At 34.6% G+C, this 22,537-nt stretch overlaps 2 protein-coding genes across 3 annotated transcripts in view; one reads left to right on the top strand and one right to left on the bottom strand.

Annotated features, from left to right (window-relative positions):
* Nucleotides 1-2,563: 2,563 nt before the first annotated feature.
* On the bottom strand, nucleotides 2,564-8,883 carry EMC7 (ER membrane protein complex subunit 7). Its single transcript, XM_069846202.1, has 4 exons — nucleotides 8,619-8,883; nucleotides 7,648-7,906; nucleotides 5,504-5,578; nucleotides 2,564-3,764 (listed from the first exon to the last, which is right to left on the bottom strand). The coding sequence occupies exons 1-4, from the start codon at nucleotides 8,837-8,839 to the stop codon at nucleotides 3,639-3,641; spliced, it is 681 nt and encodes a 226-aa protein (XP_069702303.1). The 5' UTR covers nucleotides 8,840-8,883; the 3' UTR covers nucleotides 2,564-3,638.
* Nucleotides 8,884-9,785: 902 nt separating this feature from the next.
* Msh6 (DNA mismatch repair protein Msh6) overlaps nucleotides 9,786-22,537 on the top strand; it is a 48,041-nt gene continuing 35,289 nt past the window's right edge. For both annotated transcript variants that reach the window (XM_069846193.1, XM_069846192.1), the window contains exons 1-4: nucleotides 9,786-10,220; nucleotides 11,834-11,993; nucleotides 17,387-17,580; nucleotides 17,685-17,795. In XM_069846193.1, coding sequence (XP_069702294.1) covers nucleotides 9,989-10,220; nucleotides 11,834-11,993; nucleotides 17,387-17,580; nucleotides 17,685-17,795 — 697 coding nt within the window. In that variant the 5' untranslated portion in view covers nucleotides 9,786-9,988. The remainder of the gene's footprint in view (nucleotides 10,221-11,833; nucleotides 11,994-17,386; nucleotides 17,581-17,684; nucleotides 17,796-22,537) is intronic.

Raw genomic sequence — 22,537 nt, 5'->3', positions numbered from 1 at the left:
GCGAAAACAAATTTCATTTTTTGCAATCAGTGTGAAATTGTGATTCAGAAACGTTCATTTATTTCAAAACAACAAAATCCATGCAGAACGGTGTTATCCGAAACAATTGGGGATAACTGATCATTTACGAAAACAAATTGTACCTATGTCATAGGAGCAATATGAAACTAAGAAACACTGCTATTAAACACAAAACTGTATAATCCGTGGTCCTACAGCCCATGAAGGGCCAAGACCGACCTGCCAGCTGCTGGCTTCACGCCCACATGCCAAAGCAGAGGTGGACGATCATCCAACCAGAATGGAAGTATCATGTGGTTAGCACGATGAGCCCCCCCCCAGCCGTTATAGCTGGTTTGCGTAACTGGATTTCGCTACCTATCGTAGCTCCCCAACTGCATCACGATGCTGGGTGGGCACCGATCCCATACACTGGCCGGAATTTCGTGAGAAAATTTCTTCCTCCATGAGGACTCAAACCAGTGTGCATTCCATAACGCGAGTCCTAGGCAGGATGCCTTAGGCCACGGTGCGGGACCACAAAACTGTATACATACAGTATATATTTTGTATAACACGTCTTACAAATAACATAGAAAACTGACTAGTCTAGTTTGACAAGTTCAAAATGGCCATTAAAGTTGGCCTACAGTTTAGGAAAAGAAGTCCAAACTTTTTTTTTTTTTTTGCTTCAGAACTGAGACTCGGTTTTTTGCCACTAAATCTCGCAAACAGCGCTAGCGAAACTTCTACATGGCATGCGCGTAAATTCAAATTTGCTGACTGGAACACTTCGGTTAACAAATATTTCGGTTGATCAATATTAGGATAATCGATGCTCTACAGTACCTCCATTAGGTTGCAGTATCATGTCAGGTTTATGCATATTGCTGAGATTCAAAATTGTGTGTTAAGTAGTCTATTAATTTTATAAATAACAGAACACACAAAATTTCCGTATTCAGTTATGTATGGATAGACATTGTTACCTTCTTTCTGAATTTGCAAACACTATTGTGAAAGTAGCTACATTACAGCTTGAACTTTCGTAGCTTTTATTTTTAATTTGTTCCGCATAACCTTCGGAACTGTAGGCACCGCATGTGTTGAACCACGTATTTCTGGTCTCCATGGTAGATATTCACTGTGCAGTCCGCAACACCTGTCTTCCATAATATATTTCCATTGCATATCTTAAAAGATTTACCCTATGACTGTGTTATAAGATGTTTTCCCATAAAAAACTGGGAGGATTTCGACGCAACTTGTTTGTTGATAATCCATACCCAAGGGAGAATGCTGTTTCAGAAGCTGACTCATTTGCTCACTGAATCAGAAGCCACAAGAGTTTTCTGTTCCAACACATTACCTCTAGCTACCTGTCCTTCAGCACTGTTCGCCTTGCTTTGATTCATAGTTTCCCGTTGATCCTCTACCTCTATGGTCAGCCTGTCACAGGCTCAGGTTATCACTTCATAAAAGTTCCCTGAATTTTTCCTCATCCATCTTTCAATGGTTTTCCTATCCACCCCCCCCCCCCCTCCAACTTCAAACCTGCAAGGTAAGTTTACACTACATAGGACTTGTTTTCCTCTATAAAACTCCAGTTTCGCTTATCACACAAGCCAGCAGCAAAATATTTTAATGTAATTAATCTATATAGTCTAATGAACCCAACAAGGTTTTTTATTATTATTATTATTTTTTATCACTCTTATGCACTGTCCATCTCCACACCAGATGCAATAGCAGGCTTGTCACAGTATACTGCAAATTTCTGACATCGAATTCCCTTCTCATCATTCCGAGAAGAGCTTCAATCAGGGTCTATATTATGAATACTATTATTTAACCAGCCGCCCTTAATGGATCTGAATCTTGAATCTAATAGACGAGTATGATAACCAATTGACTGCAAGATTGAATGTAAAGACTTATAAATATGAAATGGTCTATTATCACCTTTAAATCGAGAAAAATTTGTTCTGGCACTGGGGAAATCGAACCCGGGACCTCTCAGCTATGCGCGCTGAGCGCTCTTTCCAACTGAGCTCAGTTCAGAAACATGGCATTTTAGACATTTTAAATTTATCGCACTGTTTATTAAACTAAATAAGATTCATAAAATTAATGTCCTATTAACTGAAAAAAAAAAAAAAGTAAATAAATTTTATGAAACAGAATGGTGAGTTTCATAAAAAAGAATATTTTCAAATTTACCTCTGCTCTAGCATTTACAAGGTCGGTCAAAAGTCGCTTTCCCCAATATCTATGTACAAGTATGAAATCTAAGAATAAATACTGGGGAAAGCGACTTTTGAACCACCTTGTATTAACAGTGAGAAATAATTTTGTACAACATTATATATATATTTATATATATATAAAAGATTTAAATGTGTTTAAAACTTGCTTTAAACCTGCAAACCTTGAAAGTGGTTCTTGAAAGATTATACAGCTGTATAAAATAGTCTCTGTGTGATCACATAGATATACTCATATAGAAATTAAACACGTTATGGAACTACTGAATTCTATTGACTTCGAAATAACTAATCCCGTATCAGATATGTCTGACGTATTTATTGAAAATTGCAATATCACTATTACATCTGTACTGTACAATATATAAATTATGGAATGGTTGCAAATTGAAATTTTCACAATAAAAATTTACAAGCTCGATTTTATTTGTATATACAGCAACATTACACGTGTCATATTACATACATAATTTGTTATGCAGTCAAGATTCCACCTCCCAAATTATCGCTGCTATTGCCACATTAAGGGCATTCATCACACATAGTGTATGCAAGATCACTAGGGCCCGGATTTATATGCAAAATTACATTGTTTGACAATGGTGTACGATATTACATACATTTAGTATTTATACAAGAAAATTCATACCTTTATTAATACGAGTCACTTTTAGAAGTTTACTATTTTCCGTTTCATTGGAAGGAAAATTGTTATACTTCTAGCATTTGTGCTTATATAAATTCGATTTTCCATCTCTGTAATGTGGCTGAACAATAACATCCTCTCGAGCAACAGAAATAGGAATTTTATTTAGAACATTCTCAAAATGATAAATTATTTTATATTCTGTGATCCAATATAAAATATTATTTCAGACCTATGTTGGAAGTCACATTCCAAATGGGCTAGAGATTCCCAAATGGAAGACTAGTGGAGGGGAAGAATCTCATAATTTATTCACAGTACATATAGTAACAGTAAAGAATGAGGTGTTTATCCTATTAAAAATGTATTAACTGAAATTACGTATTTATACTGCATGTGGACATGCATATTTTAATATCTGTATTTGCATACATAACTGGGCTCTAATGACCACCTTCGTGATTCTACTGCGTAATTTCGCAAAAGATATCAGTGCTGACAAAATTCTGAAATCCCGTTTTTTTTCCCCCTAATACTGGAGACAAGACTCACTTAAATTAATTGCATAAGTGCAATCTGGATTGTGCTCGTAATAACTAAAAGATTTTTCGTCTATACAAAATTATGCTCAGTAAATCCAAATATCCATTATATTTTCCAAAGTTACTACTTGGAAGCATGATACCAAATCCTGACAACATCACAACATTCAAATTCTATTAATACTTCTATTGCCTCTTTTTGTTTGATTTGACAGCCCTGGGCTTTTGTTTCTCACTTCCTGTGAAAAACGAAGTTAATACTTCTGATACTTCCGGCATATCGTATTTGAAATTGTTGAGTTGCTCCATTTCCTGTAATATAAAACACGAAATGTTAAAATAGCCTTATTTCGTAATCTATATTAATTTTCTTAAATAAAGGGTTTGTGGACACACATTACTGTTCATAGATGATGCTGAAAAACATGTATTCATTTCATTTCTTGAAAAACTCTTACGAATTTAGTTTTTATTTCAGTATTTAAAATCATTATTTTCATTTTGTTAAAAATAGAGGAATTGGAAGTAGCTTACATGTGCCAAAATTATTTCAGAAATACGAAAATAAAAACATTAACCATGTTATATCAATAATTACATAGTTTAATATCTAAGAAAAAAAAAATGGAAATAAATGCTTGTAATAATTTACACACAATTTACTTATGGCTTTTAAGGAACCCAGAGGTTCATTGCCACCTTCACATAAGCCAGACATCGGTCCCTATCCCGAGCAAGATTAATCCAGTCTCTACCATCATATCCCACCTCTCTTAAATCAATTTTAATATTATCCTCCCATCTACGTCTCAGCCACCCCAAAGATCTTATTCCCTCCGGCCTCCCAACTAACACTCTATATGTATTTCTAGATTCATCCGTACATGCTACATGCCCTGCCCTTCTCAAACATTCCTAATGGATTTAATGGTCCTAATTATGTCAGGTGAAGAATACAAAGCATGCAGTTCTACGTTGTGTAACTTTCTCCATTCTCTTGTAACTTCATCACTCTTAGCCCCAAATATTTTCCTAAGTACTTATTCTCGAACACTCTTAATCTCTGTTCCTCTCTCAAAGTGAGAGTCCAAGCTTCGCAACCATACAGAACAACCGGTAATATACTTGTTTTATACATTCTAACTTTCAGCTTTTTTGAGAGCAGACTGGATGATAAAAGCTTCTCAACCACATAATAATAGGCATTTTCCAATTTATTCTGTGTTTAATTTCCTTCAGAGTATCATTTATATTTGTTACTGTTACTCCAAGATAGTTGAATTTTTCCATCTCTTCAAAGGACAAATTTCCAATTTTTATATTTCCATTTCGTACAATATTCTGGTCAGGAGACATAATCATATACTTTGTCTTTTCGGGATTTACTTCCAAACCTATCTCTTTACTTCAAGTAAAATTCCCGTGTTTTCCCTAATAGTGTGTGGATTTTCTCCTAACATAATCACATCATCTGCATTATACACAACACTGAAAGAAAATTTAAGGGTCTAGCACTGAAATGGTGGCATCCACTCAGAAACCTATTTTCGTCTTTGGAGACCGATGGTGGGTTTATGTGAGGGCAGCAATGAACCTCCAGGTTCTCTAAAAGTCATTTGTAAGTATTTTAATTTCTGTTACAAACATTTTCATAATGGTAATTAATTTCTAACACTTCAGACTATCTCATGTAACTGTAATTTGCTGAGTTTAATTCCAGTTCTAAGGTATAAGCCAGAATTCACTACACCTAATTATATGATTACAAGTATGATCTATAGGTATTTTAAAGTGACCAAGGTTGGTACATTTTTCCTAGAGCCACTCATCCAGAAATAAGGCTTCTTTTCTTGCTGTAGAAGTACAATTGCATTTATTTATTCATAAATAACAATGATAACTTGCAAGCTTATAGTGGGAGATAAGAGAATTAATGGCTTAACTCAGCATCCAGCCACTGAAAAACAACAGAGGAGGCCATGCTAAGGAATAGATATTGCCCCATATCAAACTATTATAACCTAATAAAATTTTATGAGTGGTGCTTTTACCTTTCTTGTTTCTGGATCATTCATCATTTTGGGGAGAATCATTATCAATAGCAATGGCAGAACCATCATCAGAACCTGAAAAATTACACATAACTGACTGTAGTTCATATGAACATTTAGACTTAATACAGGCATATACATTTCTTATAATACGTACTTCTGGTGCGTCAAGCTGTGAAGTTGTAAACAATACAACTGCAAAAGAGTATCCGTATGTTCATTGAGTTGCCAAGCCCAAAACATGAATGTTGTTCTTCATACCAGAAATTATTTTTTTTATTTTCCAATTTAATAAACCCTATTTCACCCTGAGGTATATTAGGGTTATAGTTGGCATCAAAATACATATTTTACAAGCAATAAACAATAGTAAAGTTATAATATAAAATAGTGGTCACAGTTACAATTCACATGAATTATGTAGAAGAATGCACCTTAATGAAAGAATGGATCCTGTTAAAGATTAATGAGATGTTTGAGGAATAATCAATGCAAAAGATATATAAGAATGTCTAACCATTTCAGAGTAAATACACGACCTAAAAAGATAATCAATAGTAGATTAATATAACAAAGTTTGACTTTCACTTTCAAATTAATACTGTACTTAATTCATGAACAATGGAACAGTTAAGAGTAATAAAGGGATATTACAAGCAATGATTTACGATTACAAGTTACATACGTGATTCAGGAACAAGTACAATAATTAAAATAATAAGACAAGTAATGACTTACAATTAACGAATACCGAAATTCTTGAAGGGCAATATATAATAGTAGGGGCAATACAAAATATTTAAAAACAAATGTAAACAGTAAAGGAATAGTAAAAAATTGACTTAAAATTACAAGTTAAATACCAGAAATTATTTAAAAGACATCAAAATTAAACTTTAAAAAAAAAGTGCATCAAGTCACTTACTAGTATGATTTGGAAATTTTATTTGAAAATTTTACTAAACTTACGTACTAATCATTCACATTTATTTTCTGTCTTAATTTATCACATTAGGCTATATTTTACATTTATTTTTTGGACAGTGTTTATGTACTGAATGAAAAATTGTAAATTATTCTGAAAATCAGTGGCGAATCTAAGGTGTAAATTCTGCTTACCGTGTATCTTTTTATCTATTAGTTTGAGAAAAATTCGATCTGGCACTGGGAATTGAACCCGGGACTTCTCAGCGCTCCAGAACGAATTTTTCTCAAACTAATAGATATATACAGTATGGCTACTTATAATCAATGTTTATTCAATGAGGACGGTGAGGCCTCATAATTATATGAATAATATAGGCTATATGTATTGTATCTTTTTATAGACCAGATGTTTATTGGCTTTCTTATCAAAATTTTTTGCGACACAGAGCCCACAGGAAAATGATGACCACTCATTTTCACCCCCAAACAAAACACACATAAAACAATATAACTTAACTTATTTGTCTCAGAGTACCCTGTTAGCCTAGGATATTTCTTATACCATGACAATTGAAAATTTCTATTTTATCTTCCTCCATCCGCTATTTTAATATGTAAATGTGGTATCGATCTCCTATCTTCCTAAGGACATTTTATTTCATACATCCAACTTGAAAACAGTTTCTCTTTCAATTCTACAAATAATGACCTCAATTTCTCTCAGCATGAAGCATTCTGCATAAAATTAATATATAAACACACACATATGCACTTTCGATTAAACCAAACTCAACAACAGCACATTCAGAGAACACCAATATAGTGCAATGTATTACTGTTGAAGGTGAGGCTAGCTGCTGAGTTTCGTACACGTAGCAAATCGATACCCCCTCCCTAGTCTCTCCTCAAGCTTGCGAGTCAAGATCCTAGCTATGTCTTTAGAAGCTTCTGGCCACAAGCCTCTCACTGAACTCTCCATAATGAAATTACTGCCAACAGTGAAATTAATATATGGAAGGATCGGAGTCCAATTTAGTGTTACGAACTTATAGGCCTACTGTTACTAGGTATAATAACTCATATTTTTTGGGTAGACTAAGCCTCTTAAGAGCTTCGCCACTGCTGAAAATACCATGTACAATATCTTTATTATCCCACTCTGTCCCTCTTATTTTTATACTTTGCAAACCTCACATAAAACATCGAAAGTAACTCACCATTGGACTGAAGAGGAAATCTGTCACTCTCCACTGCTCCCTGACTTGAAAATATCGGAAACGGCTCAATGGCTTCATTTTTAATGGATATGGAACTTGAAGAACTTGAGAAGTCTGGATGTAATTTACTTTTCTAGCTCTATATTTTCCTTTAGAATTTATTTCTACACGGACTGGCTCATAGGCATAATTAGGATTTGCCACTTCCACAACATACGAACCAGATGGAATATTATTAATTGTGAAAGTGCCATCTTCCCTGGTTAAAAAAACATAACATTAATATATTTATACATATAAATTATAGGGCCTATATAGGCCTACATGTACTTCATTTAGCCTACAAATATACTTAACATAGTAAACATAAATTTCATTTGTGTATTTTGTTAATGATTTTTAAAATATCCTATTTTCTCTTAATATCTATTCTGTGAAGTCAATTATTTTTTGAAATGTCAGAAACTCCTTTTAGGGAATTATAATGAAAATTGGTACAATCATATGAAAACAAATATCCAAATTTCGCATTACGTGTTTGGTTCTGAGCATTGAAATGTCTCAGATGTTACAGCATCTACGTGTTCATGTATTAGAGTATAAGGGACAACGTATAAAACTAGTTTTCGGATAACATTCGTTGTGAACACTTCACTGTCTCTGAATTCGTTACCATTCAGTTATAAACTTTGAAGTTTATCCTCTTGCTAAAATTTCAGTGATTCAATTAGCTCAAAACTGCGATGCAGATTATTTGGACAAAGTAAAAAGGACTATTAGAGCTCAGCAAATTTAAGAAAAAATAACACCTACATAAGTTACAGATGTATACCTATACACACACACGTTAACTTCGTAACAACGTCTAGTAATAGTAACACCCAAGAACTACGACACATTTTATTAAAACATAATCCTGCCTTAATGACATCAAGTAACCTTCATATGAAATAAAATTGCATGTCACTTACTTTAGAAAGCCTATAAAATCGCCTCCATTCACAAGGACCCTAGTCAAAGATTGCCAATTACTTGTCACATACGAATCGGGTGGAAATATCTTGCCTTCTACACTATACACGTCTGCTGTAACTTCATCTACTTCTGAATATGCAGTATGAATAAATATTGAAAGGAATATTAGACTAATATTAAATAAAGCAGTTAATTTCAACATAAACATTTCAGCCATTTTAATTTCTCAAGATTGCTCGCCTCCGTCACGTGTACGTCACAGCTAGCAATTTAATACCAGTGATACCAAGATCATACATGCTTATCCATTTACAGAAATATTTTCACATTCGCAATTTTTCGCCACATTGGCGCTGCTTGCCGTCCAGAATTATGCAATGTTCGTGGGTGTGGTCAAATCGGGTCGTATTTGATCCCAATTTGACCACACTGATATAGTCTCTGTCATGCACATCACTCTCCAGACTTGCGTCTGATCCGAAGATTAATAAGTAATTTGGTGTATGCCTGTTATAGTTATGTAACGTTATCACGGTTTTTACATATTTCCCCGCACCGATTATGGGCAGTCGTTCTGGGATCCGTGGTGAAATAAAAATGGCAGACGAAAAGTCCGCAGTCTAGTATATATAGTCATGAAGGTCAATACGTAGGGAATATGCATCCATAGATAGTTGCTAGCCACTAGGATTGCTACTATCGCCTCATCACACACAATGTGAAACAGTACCGGCATAATCTATTGTTCCTAGTAACCTCATCAACTCAACCTTCATGACTGTATATATTAGACTGTGACAAGTCTATGAGCCACAGACGGATACTAATTGTACTAGTACCATAATAGCAGTTAAGTAACTTGTATGACTACGCTCAATTACGTCACTTCCCGAAGTTGCGTAAAAGTAACCGTGTCGCGCGGATTCTCTCGGTAATATCTCGTCATCGAGAGCAGCTATTGAATTGTGCGACCACTCGTTTAGTTTTTATTGGCGAGTTCTGCAATATTGAAATGATAAGAAACATATACGATACACTTTGAGGTACGAAGCATTGCAGTGCCGGCGAAGGTAGTGCAGTCAAACGTCTTTGTTGCAATGGTTTACAAATGTTGTTACAATTGGTCTGTGCATGTTGGTAGCAATGATTTTCCCGCCATAAAACAAAACGCCAATACCGCCAATATTGGAGTAATCGAAATGGCGAAGTTTGGAGGGTGTTTTGGTGTTGTAGGTGTTGATTTCTATAGATTCTCATAAAGGAATAGCTTTTATGTGATAATACTTACTCGTACATCCTAATCATAGGAAAGTCTCTTGTTAAGATATATATTGGGTGCAGAAACTTTTAGATATCTGTCAACGCAATGGCTCAGAAAAACACAATTTTAAATTACTTTACCAAGTCACCAGCAGCAATAAAGTCGATGAATGGAAGTAATGGTTTACCTAAAACAAATGATAATATTGTTCAAAATTCTAAATCTTCTACACCTAAACATACCACTGCAAGCAAAGGAATTCCGGCTTCAGGAACGAAGAAAGAAACTAAAGCACGGGCTCCTAAACCAGATGGTAACAAAGAAAACGAAAGAAAAGGTATGTGATGTTATATAAATTGGCATCTCCTCAGCAAATACATAGCCAATATTGCCCCGTTTCTCCAAATACATAACCAATATGCCAATATTGTTTATAGATTAGCTACATTGGAATCGATGTGGAGTCCATTTCCAGGATTCTACTGTAAAGTATACGAATTCTTGTTTTTTATTCAGCGTCGATCGGATCGATGATAGAGAGATGGTATTTGGCGAGATGAGGCCGAGAATTCGCCTTACGGTTGGGGAAAACCTCGGAAAAAACCCAACCAGGTAATCAGTCCAAGCGGGAATCGAACCCACGCCCGAGCGCAACTCTGGATCGGCAGGCAAGCGCCTCATCCGACCGAGCTATGCCACTGACCGAATCATTGTTCGACATTTTCAAGATGCATGTAATGTGGCAAATTTACGTCCCATTTTAAGGTCTGCATTTAATTTATATTCCTTCAACTGACTTGCTGGGCCTAAATGCAGGACTTCTGATTTGTAGTAAAGTTACTGTCACAGGTTCGAATCCGGTTATGTCTTAATCATAAATAGCTACGGTAAATGGAAAGTTTCCAAATAGGGCCTACTAAGCTTACATGCATCTTGATAATTTGTTATATGATGGTTATCCCTGCTGTTTTTGCCCCAAGTGGCATAAATTCAAGGAATAACTTACCTTCATTGCATTACAAATTTTTCTCTGTGCAAAGGCTTTAGAAGCATGTTACCGTACCTTAGATGTTCGATTATTTGCTCCTGGTCACATGCATTCGTGTATAGGGGTGGTGGATTGTGGTAAATTACCGATAATATTGCAGGAAAAAAAGGGTGTGGAAAGATACAGATTATAACTATCATTTCCATTTTTCCTCATCTCTCATGTCATAATCGTTGCATTCACTGTCTCACTGGAGCAAAACGACTTAAATCATTATTGGGAGTCTAGACTTCAATTGAGTGATATGAAGTGTGTCCAGTTGTGTTGCTCTGCATGAAGTGACAGCAATTTTTTTTGGGCGCGCTTCCGTACAGAGGCAATGGCATTTCCTCTAAGGTTAGAGCCCGGTTAAGGTGTGTGTGTATTAATCGAAAATTAGCGGCTAGAAAATATTTAGAATAGGACGCATGTTTATATGATTTTTTTTCGATTAATACACACACACCTAAACTGGGCTGTAACCTTGTAGAAATGCTACTGCCCCTGTACGGAAGTGCGCCCCATTTTCTAATTTTTAAAGTCATGTTTTCAGAAATTTAAGGTCATTTTTCTGTAATTTTTAGGTCATCTTCCGAGCCCTAATGATAACAATGATGTTTATGCATTATTATCTTCCCTATCATTAATGTCCCGTATGTCAGTTTTTATATATTCACAAGTGTAAATACTTCATTAGTAGGTTTTTTTTCTTTCGGTACCTGCCAATTTCAATTAATAATTTACTGATGCTGCCGTTATTGACCAGGAATGAGGACAAATATGCCTGTAGCTTGTCTCTTTTTGAGTCAGTTATTTTATTCTGACTTTCTTTAAACTTTTATTTTTCAATAACATTATCGCATAATCATCATTGTCATTATGTTTTTCTTTATACCTTTTATAGTAATTATTTTTATTTACAGAATTTAGTGTTTGTGATATTGTTTGGGCGAAATTGGATGGTTATCCATGGTGGCCAAGTTTAGTGTGCAACCATCCAAGATTGAAAAGTCATCTTAGAGGAAGAGATATTCATGTTCAGTTCTTTGATGATCCACCAACAAGAGCATGGATTGGTAAAAAGTAAGTATAATGTCTGCGAAGCATGTCGTCATCATCATCGTCGTCGTCGTCGTCATCATCATCATCATCATCATCATCATCATCATCATCATGATCGCCATCACCATCATCATTTTCATTTTCATTCTCTGAAAGACTGATACGTGTGAACTATTGATACATCAAATAAAAATATTGTTTTACTACATAATTTTGAGGTAGGCCTAGTATTCTTCTTTCTCTGTGGCATGTACACAAAATAATGTTTTGTGAAGAGACTGTAAGGATCATGTTGGCTCCAGTTGACTAAATTTAAACAAATTTCTTGGTATGATTCTTGTCCTCAAAGCTACTAAGGAATGTGTTGTAACTTTTCGTCATTTTCTACACAAACTTGATTTCCTCGGATAACTTTTTGTATTTATGATTTTTGTGAAGTATGCTCTATCAATCAATCTTCTTAATGTATCCAGCTGTTTGCTGACAACATAAAGTTCACTATAGTCCACTGTAGGCTATTCAGTTGTTGTTTTTCGCAAGAAATGAGGGGTATTTTGATCGGTGTTCATTATAGATGCCTGTTGCTAGTAGCCAGAGATGGGGTGTAGTCAATATATACTGCAGGGCTGTGTGTAAGTTTCAAATTAGGCCTATATACTTACATGTTCTGGTTTTTAAGGGAGAATCCTGTATTAAGAGCAATTTTCTCTGTCTCTTGTAATTTGTTCAGAAAAAGCTGATTGTCTTGTAGTTGGAAACTTGGCAATTCAGTGACTTAAAAGATGAGATTGGATTTTGACAATGCGTTGCAATATTTAAGAAATAACTTCATACCAATTTCAAAAGTATTTGTAAATTTTTTTTCCCCCCAGATGATTTTGAAGTGGACAGAAATAAGAAATGAATGTTCACCTGATTTAGTTGTGGTACAGTTGTTAATTTCAGTAAAAATTCTGCTATATGTATATTACAAAGATTTTTTTCAGTCATATTAAATCAGATAAGAACTTCTTGATGATGTTCTCAAATTACAAATAAAAATGTTGAATTCGATACTCTTTTGGATTATTATTATAATATTATTATTAATTATTGTTATTATTATTATTATTATTATTATTATTATTATTATTATTTTATTTACTAGAGCTTCCTCAAATTAGAGGCTGCCATTAGACAAAGCATACAAAACAATACAAGAACAAATAGATGATGAAAGATAACGGAGTAAGTAAAAAAGTAAACAATTATTATTATTATTATTATTATTATTATTATTATTATTATTATTATTATTATTTTTTTTTTTTTTTATTATTATTTTATTTACTAGAGCTTCCTCAAATTAGAGGCTGCCATTAGACAAAGCATACAAAACAATTCAAGAACAAATAGATGATGAAAGATAACAGAGTAAGTAAAAAAGTAAACAAGTACACAAACAAACAATGGCAGTATACAGAATAAAAAAAGTTACAAGTAAAGAAGCGATGAAAGCTAATAAGAGAAAGAAAAATGATAATGGTGCGTCAGTTTTTTCAGTACACTGAATTAGAGTCCATTATTATTATTATTATTATTATTATTATTATTATTATTATTAACACCACCTATTCGACTGTCCTATTATTGAAGCAAAGAGATTTCAAATAAAGACACATCTCTTGGACTGCAACACCGAATACAGGACTCCACTATGTGAAGTAATCAAAAACCTTGTTGCTACAGACAATTTATAGACTCGTTAAACTTCATCTTTAAAAGACTTTAGATACATATTTCACCATTATCTGTGTAAAAATAAGTAGTATACACAAGGGATTTCTTTTCCTGGATGATGACTGATTCTGTTAATTCTCAGGTGCTCCAAGACGAGTCTAAACAGCAGTGTACATTATGTGGTAAATATTACAAATCTGTTAAAATTCACATAAGTAAGGCACACCCTTTTGAACACAGACAATCTTTAACTGCCAAATATTCAGATTCCAGTATTACTAATTTATCTGCTACTGATATTCTAAATCCAGATGTGTGTACTTCGAACAAGACTCAAAATCAATCTACCACAACTAGTAATAATAATATTACGCCTACAAACTCATCCTTATCTCCTTTGCAAAAATGGAAAGATAAATTACAGCACATTATAACTAATAATATATATCAAGATCTTGATCAAGTTACTTCAGAAGCTTTCCAATTCATTGTTGAATCAATTTCTTCCCTTCCTGGACCTCAACACCCAGCTGTCAAATATTTTAATCTTCGCCGTAATGGGAAACTTAACAAATGCTACATCTATACTGAAACTTCCAACCCGCAAAAGCGGAATAAAAGACAAAAAGATAAAAACAGAGAAAGATACTCTTATGATTTAGCGCAATATAATTTCTACAATAACCGAAAGAAGGTAGTACGACAAATAATGAACACTGAAAAACAACGGTTTTGTTCCCTTTCTAAAGATATAGTTGAAAATCATTATACTGACATATTTGGCCATTCCAATAATATGATTTCGATTAACCTTCTCCCTTCTTGTGATACATCCGAATTTTCTGATTCTATAATGATTACTGAAAAAGAAATGAATATAGCACTCACCAAAATGAATATTGACACAGCTCCAGGACCTGATCGAATTACTGTCCGAGTTCTTAAACATCTCAAGTCAGCGAAATTTCTGTCACTGCTAGGATCAGCCATGCTTCACTTCGGAGTTGTACCTGCTCCCCTTCGGAAGGCAAGAACTATCCTGATCCACAAAGGAGGTGACCATAGTGATTTGAAAAACTGGCGGCCTATTACGATCTTCTTGGTAGTGCGACGCCTTAGTGAGAAAGTGCTAGATTTTAAGTTAAAACATTATATTTCCACTTCCATTCACCAAAGAGGTTTCGTTTCTACACCAGGGACCCATGTTAACACCTCATTAATTAATGGTTGTCTAAAGCACGCAAAAAATAATAAGTCTGATTGTTTTGTTGCTTTCCTTGATGTAAGCAAAGCGTTTGATTGCATAGGACATGAGCATGTTAAAAGATCACTAGCTATGAATTCTATGCCCTGTAACTTACGAAATTTAATAATTGAATTATTAATAAGGAACCAGATTCAAATTGAAATTGCTAACGGGAAAACTAAGCCCATTGAGGTAAAAAAAGGTGTTCCTCAGGGCAGTCCACTTTCTCCTACCCTATTCAACTTAGCAATCGACGGTATCATTAAGGACCTTACTGATAATGAAGTATCGCACGCCCATGGTTTTTCATTAGATCCTACTCTAGACAATCTCTCTGCCGTTGCTTTTGCTGATGACATTGCTTTGATTTCAAGTAGTGAAAATGGAATTACATCTCTGATTAGTTTAGCAGAAAGTAACCTTTCTACTCTTGGTTTGGCTATTAACTCTAGCAAGTGCAATTTAATAGCGATTAAAAGTGGTGTCCTATCCCAGTTTAATGTCATGTCCGCTAATGGTTCGCTCATTCAATCCATTTCTAATCCTAATGACCGCATTAAATACCTTGGTATTAATTTTAATGATGAAATCGTTTTTGATAAATGTGCAGTTTTTACCACATTCATTAAAAATATCTCTAAACTTTGTATCTCCCCTTTATTAAAACCTGATCAGAAGGTCACGATTATGAATCAATATCTCTGGCCCACTCTTACTTATCCCTTACAGTGTGCTCCACTCTACCAAATCAAAACCAAATCTCTTAATGATTTAGATAAAGTTACCAGAGGAGCATGCAAAGAGCTTATTGGTCTTCCTCATGACTGTCCAGATGGAATGCTTTACTCCCCTAAAAAATATCGTGGTCTTTCGTTAATGAAAGCATCTTGGGAAGCTTATGTGCAACACATAAATATCTGTAATACTCTTCTTCGTGTTGATGACTCCCATCTCCACAATGTTAGGGACCTTGTAAGTGAAAAAGTTTCTGCTCTGTCAAAATTGAATATCACAGCTATTGATGCTATCAACTGGTCAGGTCGTAAAATTCATAAAAACTTAAGAAATGACGCATTCCAAACTTGGACAAACCATATCTTGCGTGGTAAAGGCGTTATTGTTTATAGTGATCTCCCCAAGGCTAACTCATGGGTAAGCAATCGAAAGGGCCTATCTTCCTCAGAATGGACCAATGCTTTAAAAATGTCAAGCAATATTTCGGCGGTTCGCGCAATACCGGGCAGAACTCTAAGCATAACCCACTGCCGTCATCCAGACTGTAGCGAGCTTGAAACACTTGGACATGTGCTTGGACAATGCCCCAAAGGCGAGCTGCTGATCAATGCTAGACATCATCGTGTACGACATGCTTTGGCGATGTCGTTAAAAACTTTAAATTGGGAGATTCATGAGGAAGTACATTGTGTATCATCAGATGGTTCTTTTAGACGGGCAGACATTATTGCTATCAATGGACGCTTAAAACGGGCTCTTGTTCTTGACCCTACTATCCGTTTCGAAAGAAACCTAAATCAGGCCACCGAAGTTGATACTGAGAAGAAGTCCATATATGAACCTTGTCTGCCTTATCTTTCTCAAAAGTACAACGTCCCTCTTAAACAATGGTCCGTCATTGGTTTGCTGTTTGGCAGTAGAGGTTCAATCACAAAATTCACGTGGAATTATCTTAAGGAACTTCACATTCCTTTTGATTATGTAATGTCTATTCTTATAAATACAGTATTATCAAGGATTCTCTTCAGATATTACATCATCATCTCTATTTCAATTAATCAACTTATATTTGCCTTCAACATTTAACTTTCTTTTTTCTTTAATGTACCACATCACATTATATTGTACATGTTTATTGTATTCAGGACCCTTGTGGTCACTCAAAATTCTTTGAGCTGATGTCTATAATTTAGAATTTTATTAATATTATTAAGTAGTATACCGTATAACAAAAACTAAAACCCTAACATACCGCTTGGTGAATTAGGGTTCTTTTCCACGGATATTTATTATTATTATTATTATTATTATTATTATTATTATTATTATTATTATTATTATTATTATTATTGTTGTTGTTGTTGTTATTTTAATTTTCATTTTCATTTGAATGCAAAATAAGTTTTTCTCTGACTAGTTGCTAGCAAATGGTAAAAAGTCATTAGGTTGCCCTAGAAAGAGATGGGTGAAAAATTTCTTGTAGGCCATAATGACTTAGGATTGCAACATGAAAGGATGATTATTATTATCATCATCATCATCATCATTATTATTATTATTATTATTATTATTATCATTATCATTATTATTATTATAATACATAGAACTCAAGTTTATCCATATGAGTTTTTATGCATTGAGGTTCTTGTTTTATTTATGAAAAGTGGGTAAGTCAAATGTAAAACTTGGTATGTATTCCAATTGAAAATTCCAGGTGTGTGGAGAAATATGTGGAAGGCACAAGGAAACTAGCTCCAACCAAGGACAAAGACAGATGGTTATCAGCATGCAGGAAAGCTGATTCTGTATTGCAACTTTCCAATTTGGAACGGAGCAAATTCATATTTGATTTCCCTGAAGATGATGATTCAAGTGATGCTGGAGATGAGGAGAAGGGAGAAGCAGGAGGTTAGTTTTTGGTTACGTAATTTGTTAAAATTTTAAAATTACGTAAGGAAATACATTACAAAATTTATCATAGATTGTAATGAGCCTGTGATTTTTTTTTACAGAAATGGATAAGGAGAATCACGAAATCGGTAAAGGTGATCAAAGTCCTCCACAAAAGAGGAGGAGAATTCTAGTTTTAGACAGTGAGGACTCTGAAGATGAATACAAACCAGGTAGAATATGAATTATTGTTGATGTGACATCATTTTGTTACTTGCCAGAAATGTGCTAATATTGAACAAACCTTATACTTCCTGTGTGTATGTTAATTTAAATCTACTTTGTGTTGACACTACTAATACTTTCTTTCATGTAGATATTTTCCTCTGCCCCGAACTCTTCTCTCGTTCACAATTCCTTCCAGTGCATCCATTAGTAGGCAGTTTCTTCTCAGCCAGTGACCCAACCAATTCTTTTTCCTCTTCCTGATCAGTTTCAGCATCATTCTTTCTTCACCCACTCTTATCAACACAACTTCATTTCTTATTCTGTCTGTCCATTTAATACGTGCCATTCTTCTCCATATTCACATTTCAAATGCTTCTAGTCCTTTCTCTTCACTTCGTTGTAATGTCCATGTTTCAGCTTCATACAATGAATGCCACACTCCACACAAAGCACTTCACTAGCCTCTTAAGTTCTTTTTCCAGAGGTCCGCAGAAGATGCTCCTTTTTCTATTATTATTATTGTTATTGTTATTGTTATTACTATTATTATGTCCACACCTGTGGAGTAACGGTTAGTGCGTCTAGCCGCGAAACCAGGTGGCCTGGGTTCGATTCCTGGTCGGGAAAGTTATCTGGTTGAGGTTTTTTCCGGGGTTTTCCCTCAACACAATATGAGCAAATGCTGGGTAACTTTCGGTGTTGGACCTCGGACTCATTTCACTGGCATTATCACCTTCATCTCATTCAGACGCTAAATAACCTAAGCTGTTGATAAAGCATCGTAAAATATCCTACTAAAATAAAAAAAAAAACTTATTATTATTACTATTATTATTATTATTATTATTATTATTACTATTACTATTACTATTACTATTACCATTGCTATTATTACTATTACTATTATTGTTATTATTATTATTATTATTATTATTATTATTATTATTATTATTATTATTATTAGGCCTATTGTTATTATTATTATCATTATTATTATTGTTATGCCTATTGTTATTGTTATTATTGTTGTTATTATTGTTATTATTATTATTATTGTTATTATTGTTGTTTTTTTAAAAATAGGTACAATTATGGACTCCTTCCATTGTTCTGGTACAATTTTCTTTTCCTAAATAGCAAGTACAAGTTTATAAATTTCGCTATATAATGCACTTCTACCCTCTTGTATTAATTCTGCTGGAATTTGATCGATACCTGGAGACTTGTACTTTTTCAGATTTTCTATCGCAATTTCGACTTCAGAAAGCGTGGGTTCGGGTATAAATGGCTCAGCAGTTTGTATTTCAATTTCGTCCCGATCATTTCTATTTGGCCTATGTTACCAACTGTGGTAACTTCCGAGGAATATCACTTTTGTTGACGTCGTACAAAATTTTGTCCAATATTCTTTTGAGAAGATTAACTCCATACGTAGATGAAATTATTGGGGATCATCAGTGCGGTTTTCGGCGTAATAGATTGACTATTGATCAGATTTTTTGTATTCGACAGATAATGGAGAAAAAATGGGAGTATAAGGGTACAGTCCATCAGTTATTCATAGATTTCAAAAAGGCATATGACTCGGTTAAGAGGGAAGTATTATATGATATTCTTATTGAATTTGGTATTCCCAAGAAACTAGTTCGATTAATTAAAATGTGTCTTGGTGAAACATATAGCAGAGTCTGTATAGGTCAGTTTCTATCTGATGCTTTTCCAATTCACTGCAGGCTAAAGCAGGGAGATGCACTATCACCTTTACTTTTTAACTTCGCTCTAGAATAACCCATTAGGAAAGTTCAGGATAACAGGCAGGGTTTGGAATTGAACAGGTTACATCAGCTTCTTGTCTATGCGGATGACGTGAATATGTTAGGAGAAAATACACAAACGATTAGGGAAAACACGGAAATTTTCCTTGAAGCAAGTAAAGCGATCGGTTTGGAAGTAAATCCCGAAAAGACAAAGTATATGATTATGTCTCGTGACCAGAATATTGTACGAAATGGAAATATAAAAATTGGAGATTTATCCTTCGAAGAGGTGGAAAAATTCAAATATCTTGGAGCAACAGTAACAAATATAAATGACACTCGGGAGGAAATTAAACACAGAATAAATATGGGAAATGCGTGTTATTATTCGGTTGAGAAGCTCTTATCATCCAGTCTGCTGTCCAAAAATCTGAAAGTTAGAATTTATAAAACAGTTATATTACCGGTTGTTCTGTATGGTTGTGAAACGTGGACTCTCACTCTGAGAGAGGAACATAGGTTAGGGTGTTTGAGAATAAGGTGCTTAGGAAAATATTTGGGGCTAAGCGGGATGAAGTTACAGGAGAATGGAGAAAGTTACACAACACAGAACTGCACGCATTGTATTCTTCACCTGACATAATTAGGAACATTAAATCCAGACGTTTGAGATGGGCAGGGCATGAAGCATGTATGGGCGAATCCAGAAATGCATATAGAGTGTTAGTTGGGAGACCAGAGGGGAAAAAGACCTTTAGGGAGGCCGAGACGTAGGTGGGAGGATAATATTAAAATGGATTTGAGGAAGGTGGGGTATGATGATAGAGACTGGATTAATCTTGCACAGGATAGGGACCGCTGGTGGGTTTATGTGAGGGCCAATGAACCTTCGGGTTCCTTAAAAGCCATTTGTAAGTAAGTGTTATTGTTGTTATTGTTATTATTGTTTTTCTTATTATTGTTATTATTATTATTATTATTATTATTATTATTATTATTATTATTATTATTATTATTACTATTACTACTACTACTACTACTACTACTACTACTACTACTACTACTACTATTATTACTACTATTATTATTACTGTTATCATTATTATTATCATTATCATTATTATCATCATTTTTATTATTATTATTATTATTATTATTATTATTATTATTATTATTATTATTATTATTATTATTGTTATTATTATGTTCGTGGTCTCCCATTAACTGTTCTTCGGCTGCAGCCTTTCAGTTAAGAAAGTAACTTCTGTGGAATATTTTAAGTTATTACAGACTAAATAATGTTTAGAAACAGCGTGTTCATGATACATTTTGTTTTTATATCAGTGGACCACCAACAGAAAGCAATTTAGATTTTATACTGTATCTTGACGACGAATCAGTTCAAAATTTAAAGTTTTGAGAAACCTGAATTTTAAAGTTTCATGTTGCTGTGAAAAATCCAAGGATCATCAGAATTACTCCAAATTCCGTTAATGGTATTTTATATATACTATAAGTCAGTTTACAGCAGAAAGCCGGAGAGAGCAGTCGCGTGTGCACAAATCGCTTACACAGTATAAAGGCTATTGGCCTGAGGAAGAAACGAAGATTACAGTAAGAGAAGATGGAACAGTGGTTACGGAAAGAGACATCAGGAAATGATAAAGTAAGTGAATTAATTAGAGAGGAACGGAATAATAATGCAGGCTTGAATCAAGTAGAAGTAGATATGAAGAACCAGGCTTTAAGACTAAAAGTAGATAACATCTGTGAAAAGATAGAAGAGTTGATAGAAGAGAATAACAAATTAAAGAAGAAGATGAGTGAATACGACCTCAAGTTGAGAAAAGATAACTTAATAATTTTCGGGGTTGAAGAAAGGGGCCGGGAAAAAGAGATGGATACCTTTAAGAAAGTGAGAGATTTATGTGAAGTGATCTTTAACATAGAGTTGAGAGAAGAACATGTCGACCATACGTACAGATTAGGGAAAGGAAATAAAAGGCCTATCTTCTTGAGCCTCAAGAATACAAAAGTAAGGGAAGTTATTCTGAACAATCTAGGACGGCTCCGGGGTTCAGGAGTGAGGGTGGAAACAGATATGTCATTTGATGTAAGAAATAGAAGAAAACGACTACTACCTTATATGAAAGCAGCGAGGGCGAAGGGTCACTTTGCTAAAATGTACGAAGATAAATTGAAAGTGAACGGAAAATGGTATGATCTGGAGTTCTGCCTGAGGAATGAAGATCATCCAGAATTTGGACTAACGAGAAGAACGAAAGAGGACAAAGTTGACGTTTGCTACATGAGCGAAGGGAAAGAGCAGAAGAAAATCATCCCAACTTCAAGGACGGAACAAGTCATTGTCGCAGATCACATGGTAACAGGAGCGAATAGTAGTGAGTTCAGAAACCCACATGCTGACGTACGAGGAAGTGTAGACGTGATGACACATCGAGAAGATAAGTGTAATGTGATCAAGCAGCGTAAGCAGATTCCTAGTCTCCATACGATGGCAGTAAGGTTAGCGCACTCCAGAAGGAATGCTGACAAGAACGGAACAAGAAGCACAGGTGTTAAAAAAAAGGCGAGTGGGGATAAAAAGAGAAACCAAGAGTCAGGAAGTGATAGGGAAGAAAGTAGTGAAAAGATTAAGGGTGCGAGTGTGAGTGGAAATCTAGGATGTGGAAGTGAAAGCGTGGGGGGGGAATAAAAGAGGAATAGAAGAAGAAGAAGAAGGAAATAGAAAGAAAGACAGAGATAGAAATAAAGCAGAGACAAGCAGTAAAGAAAGGTCAGAACCTGCGACATCTGAGGATATAGCAATGTTAATAGATATGATTAATAAATGTGGGGATATGATCAAAAAGTGCTAGTAAAGGGTAATTGTAATTGTAAATGATAGAGAAGTATAGGGGAGCGAGAAAGTGTATAAGCTGATGTGTAGAGAGAAATATAAGATTTATAGGAAGTGAGAGTATTGTGAA

The sequence above is a fragment of the Periplaneta americana genome, chromosome 14 (assembly GCF_040183065.1).
Source record: "Periplaneta americana isolate PAMFEO1 chromosome 14, P.americana_PAMFEO1_priV1, whole genome shotgun sequence".
NCBI lineage: Eukaryota > Metazoa > Arthropoda > Insecta > Blattodea > Blattidae > Periplaneta > Periplaneta americana.
This window is presented reverse-complemented; position numbering and strand designations above follow the sequence as displayed.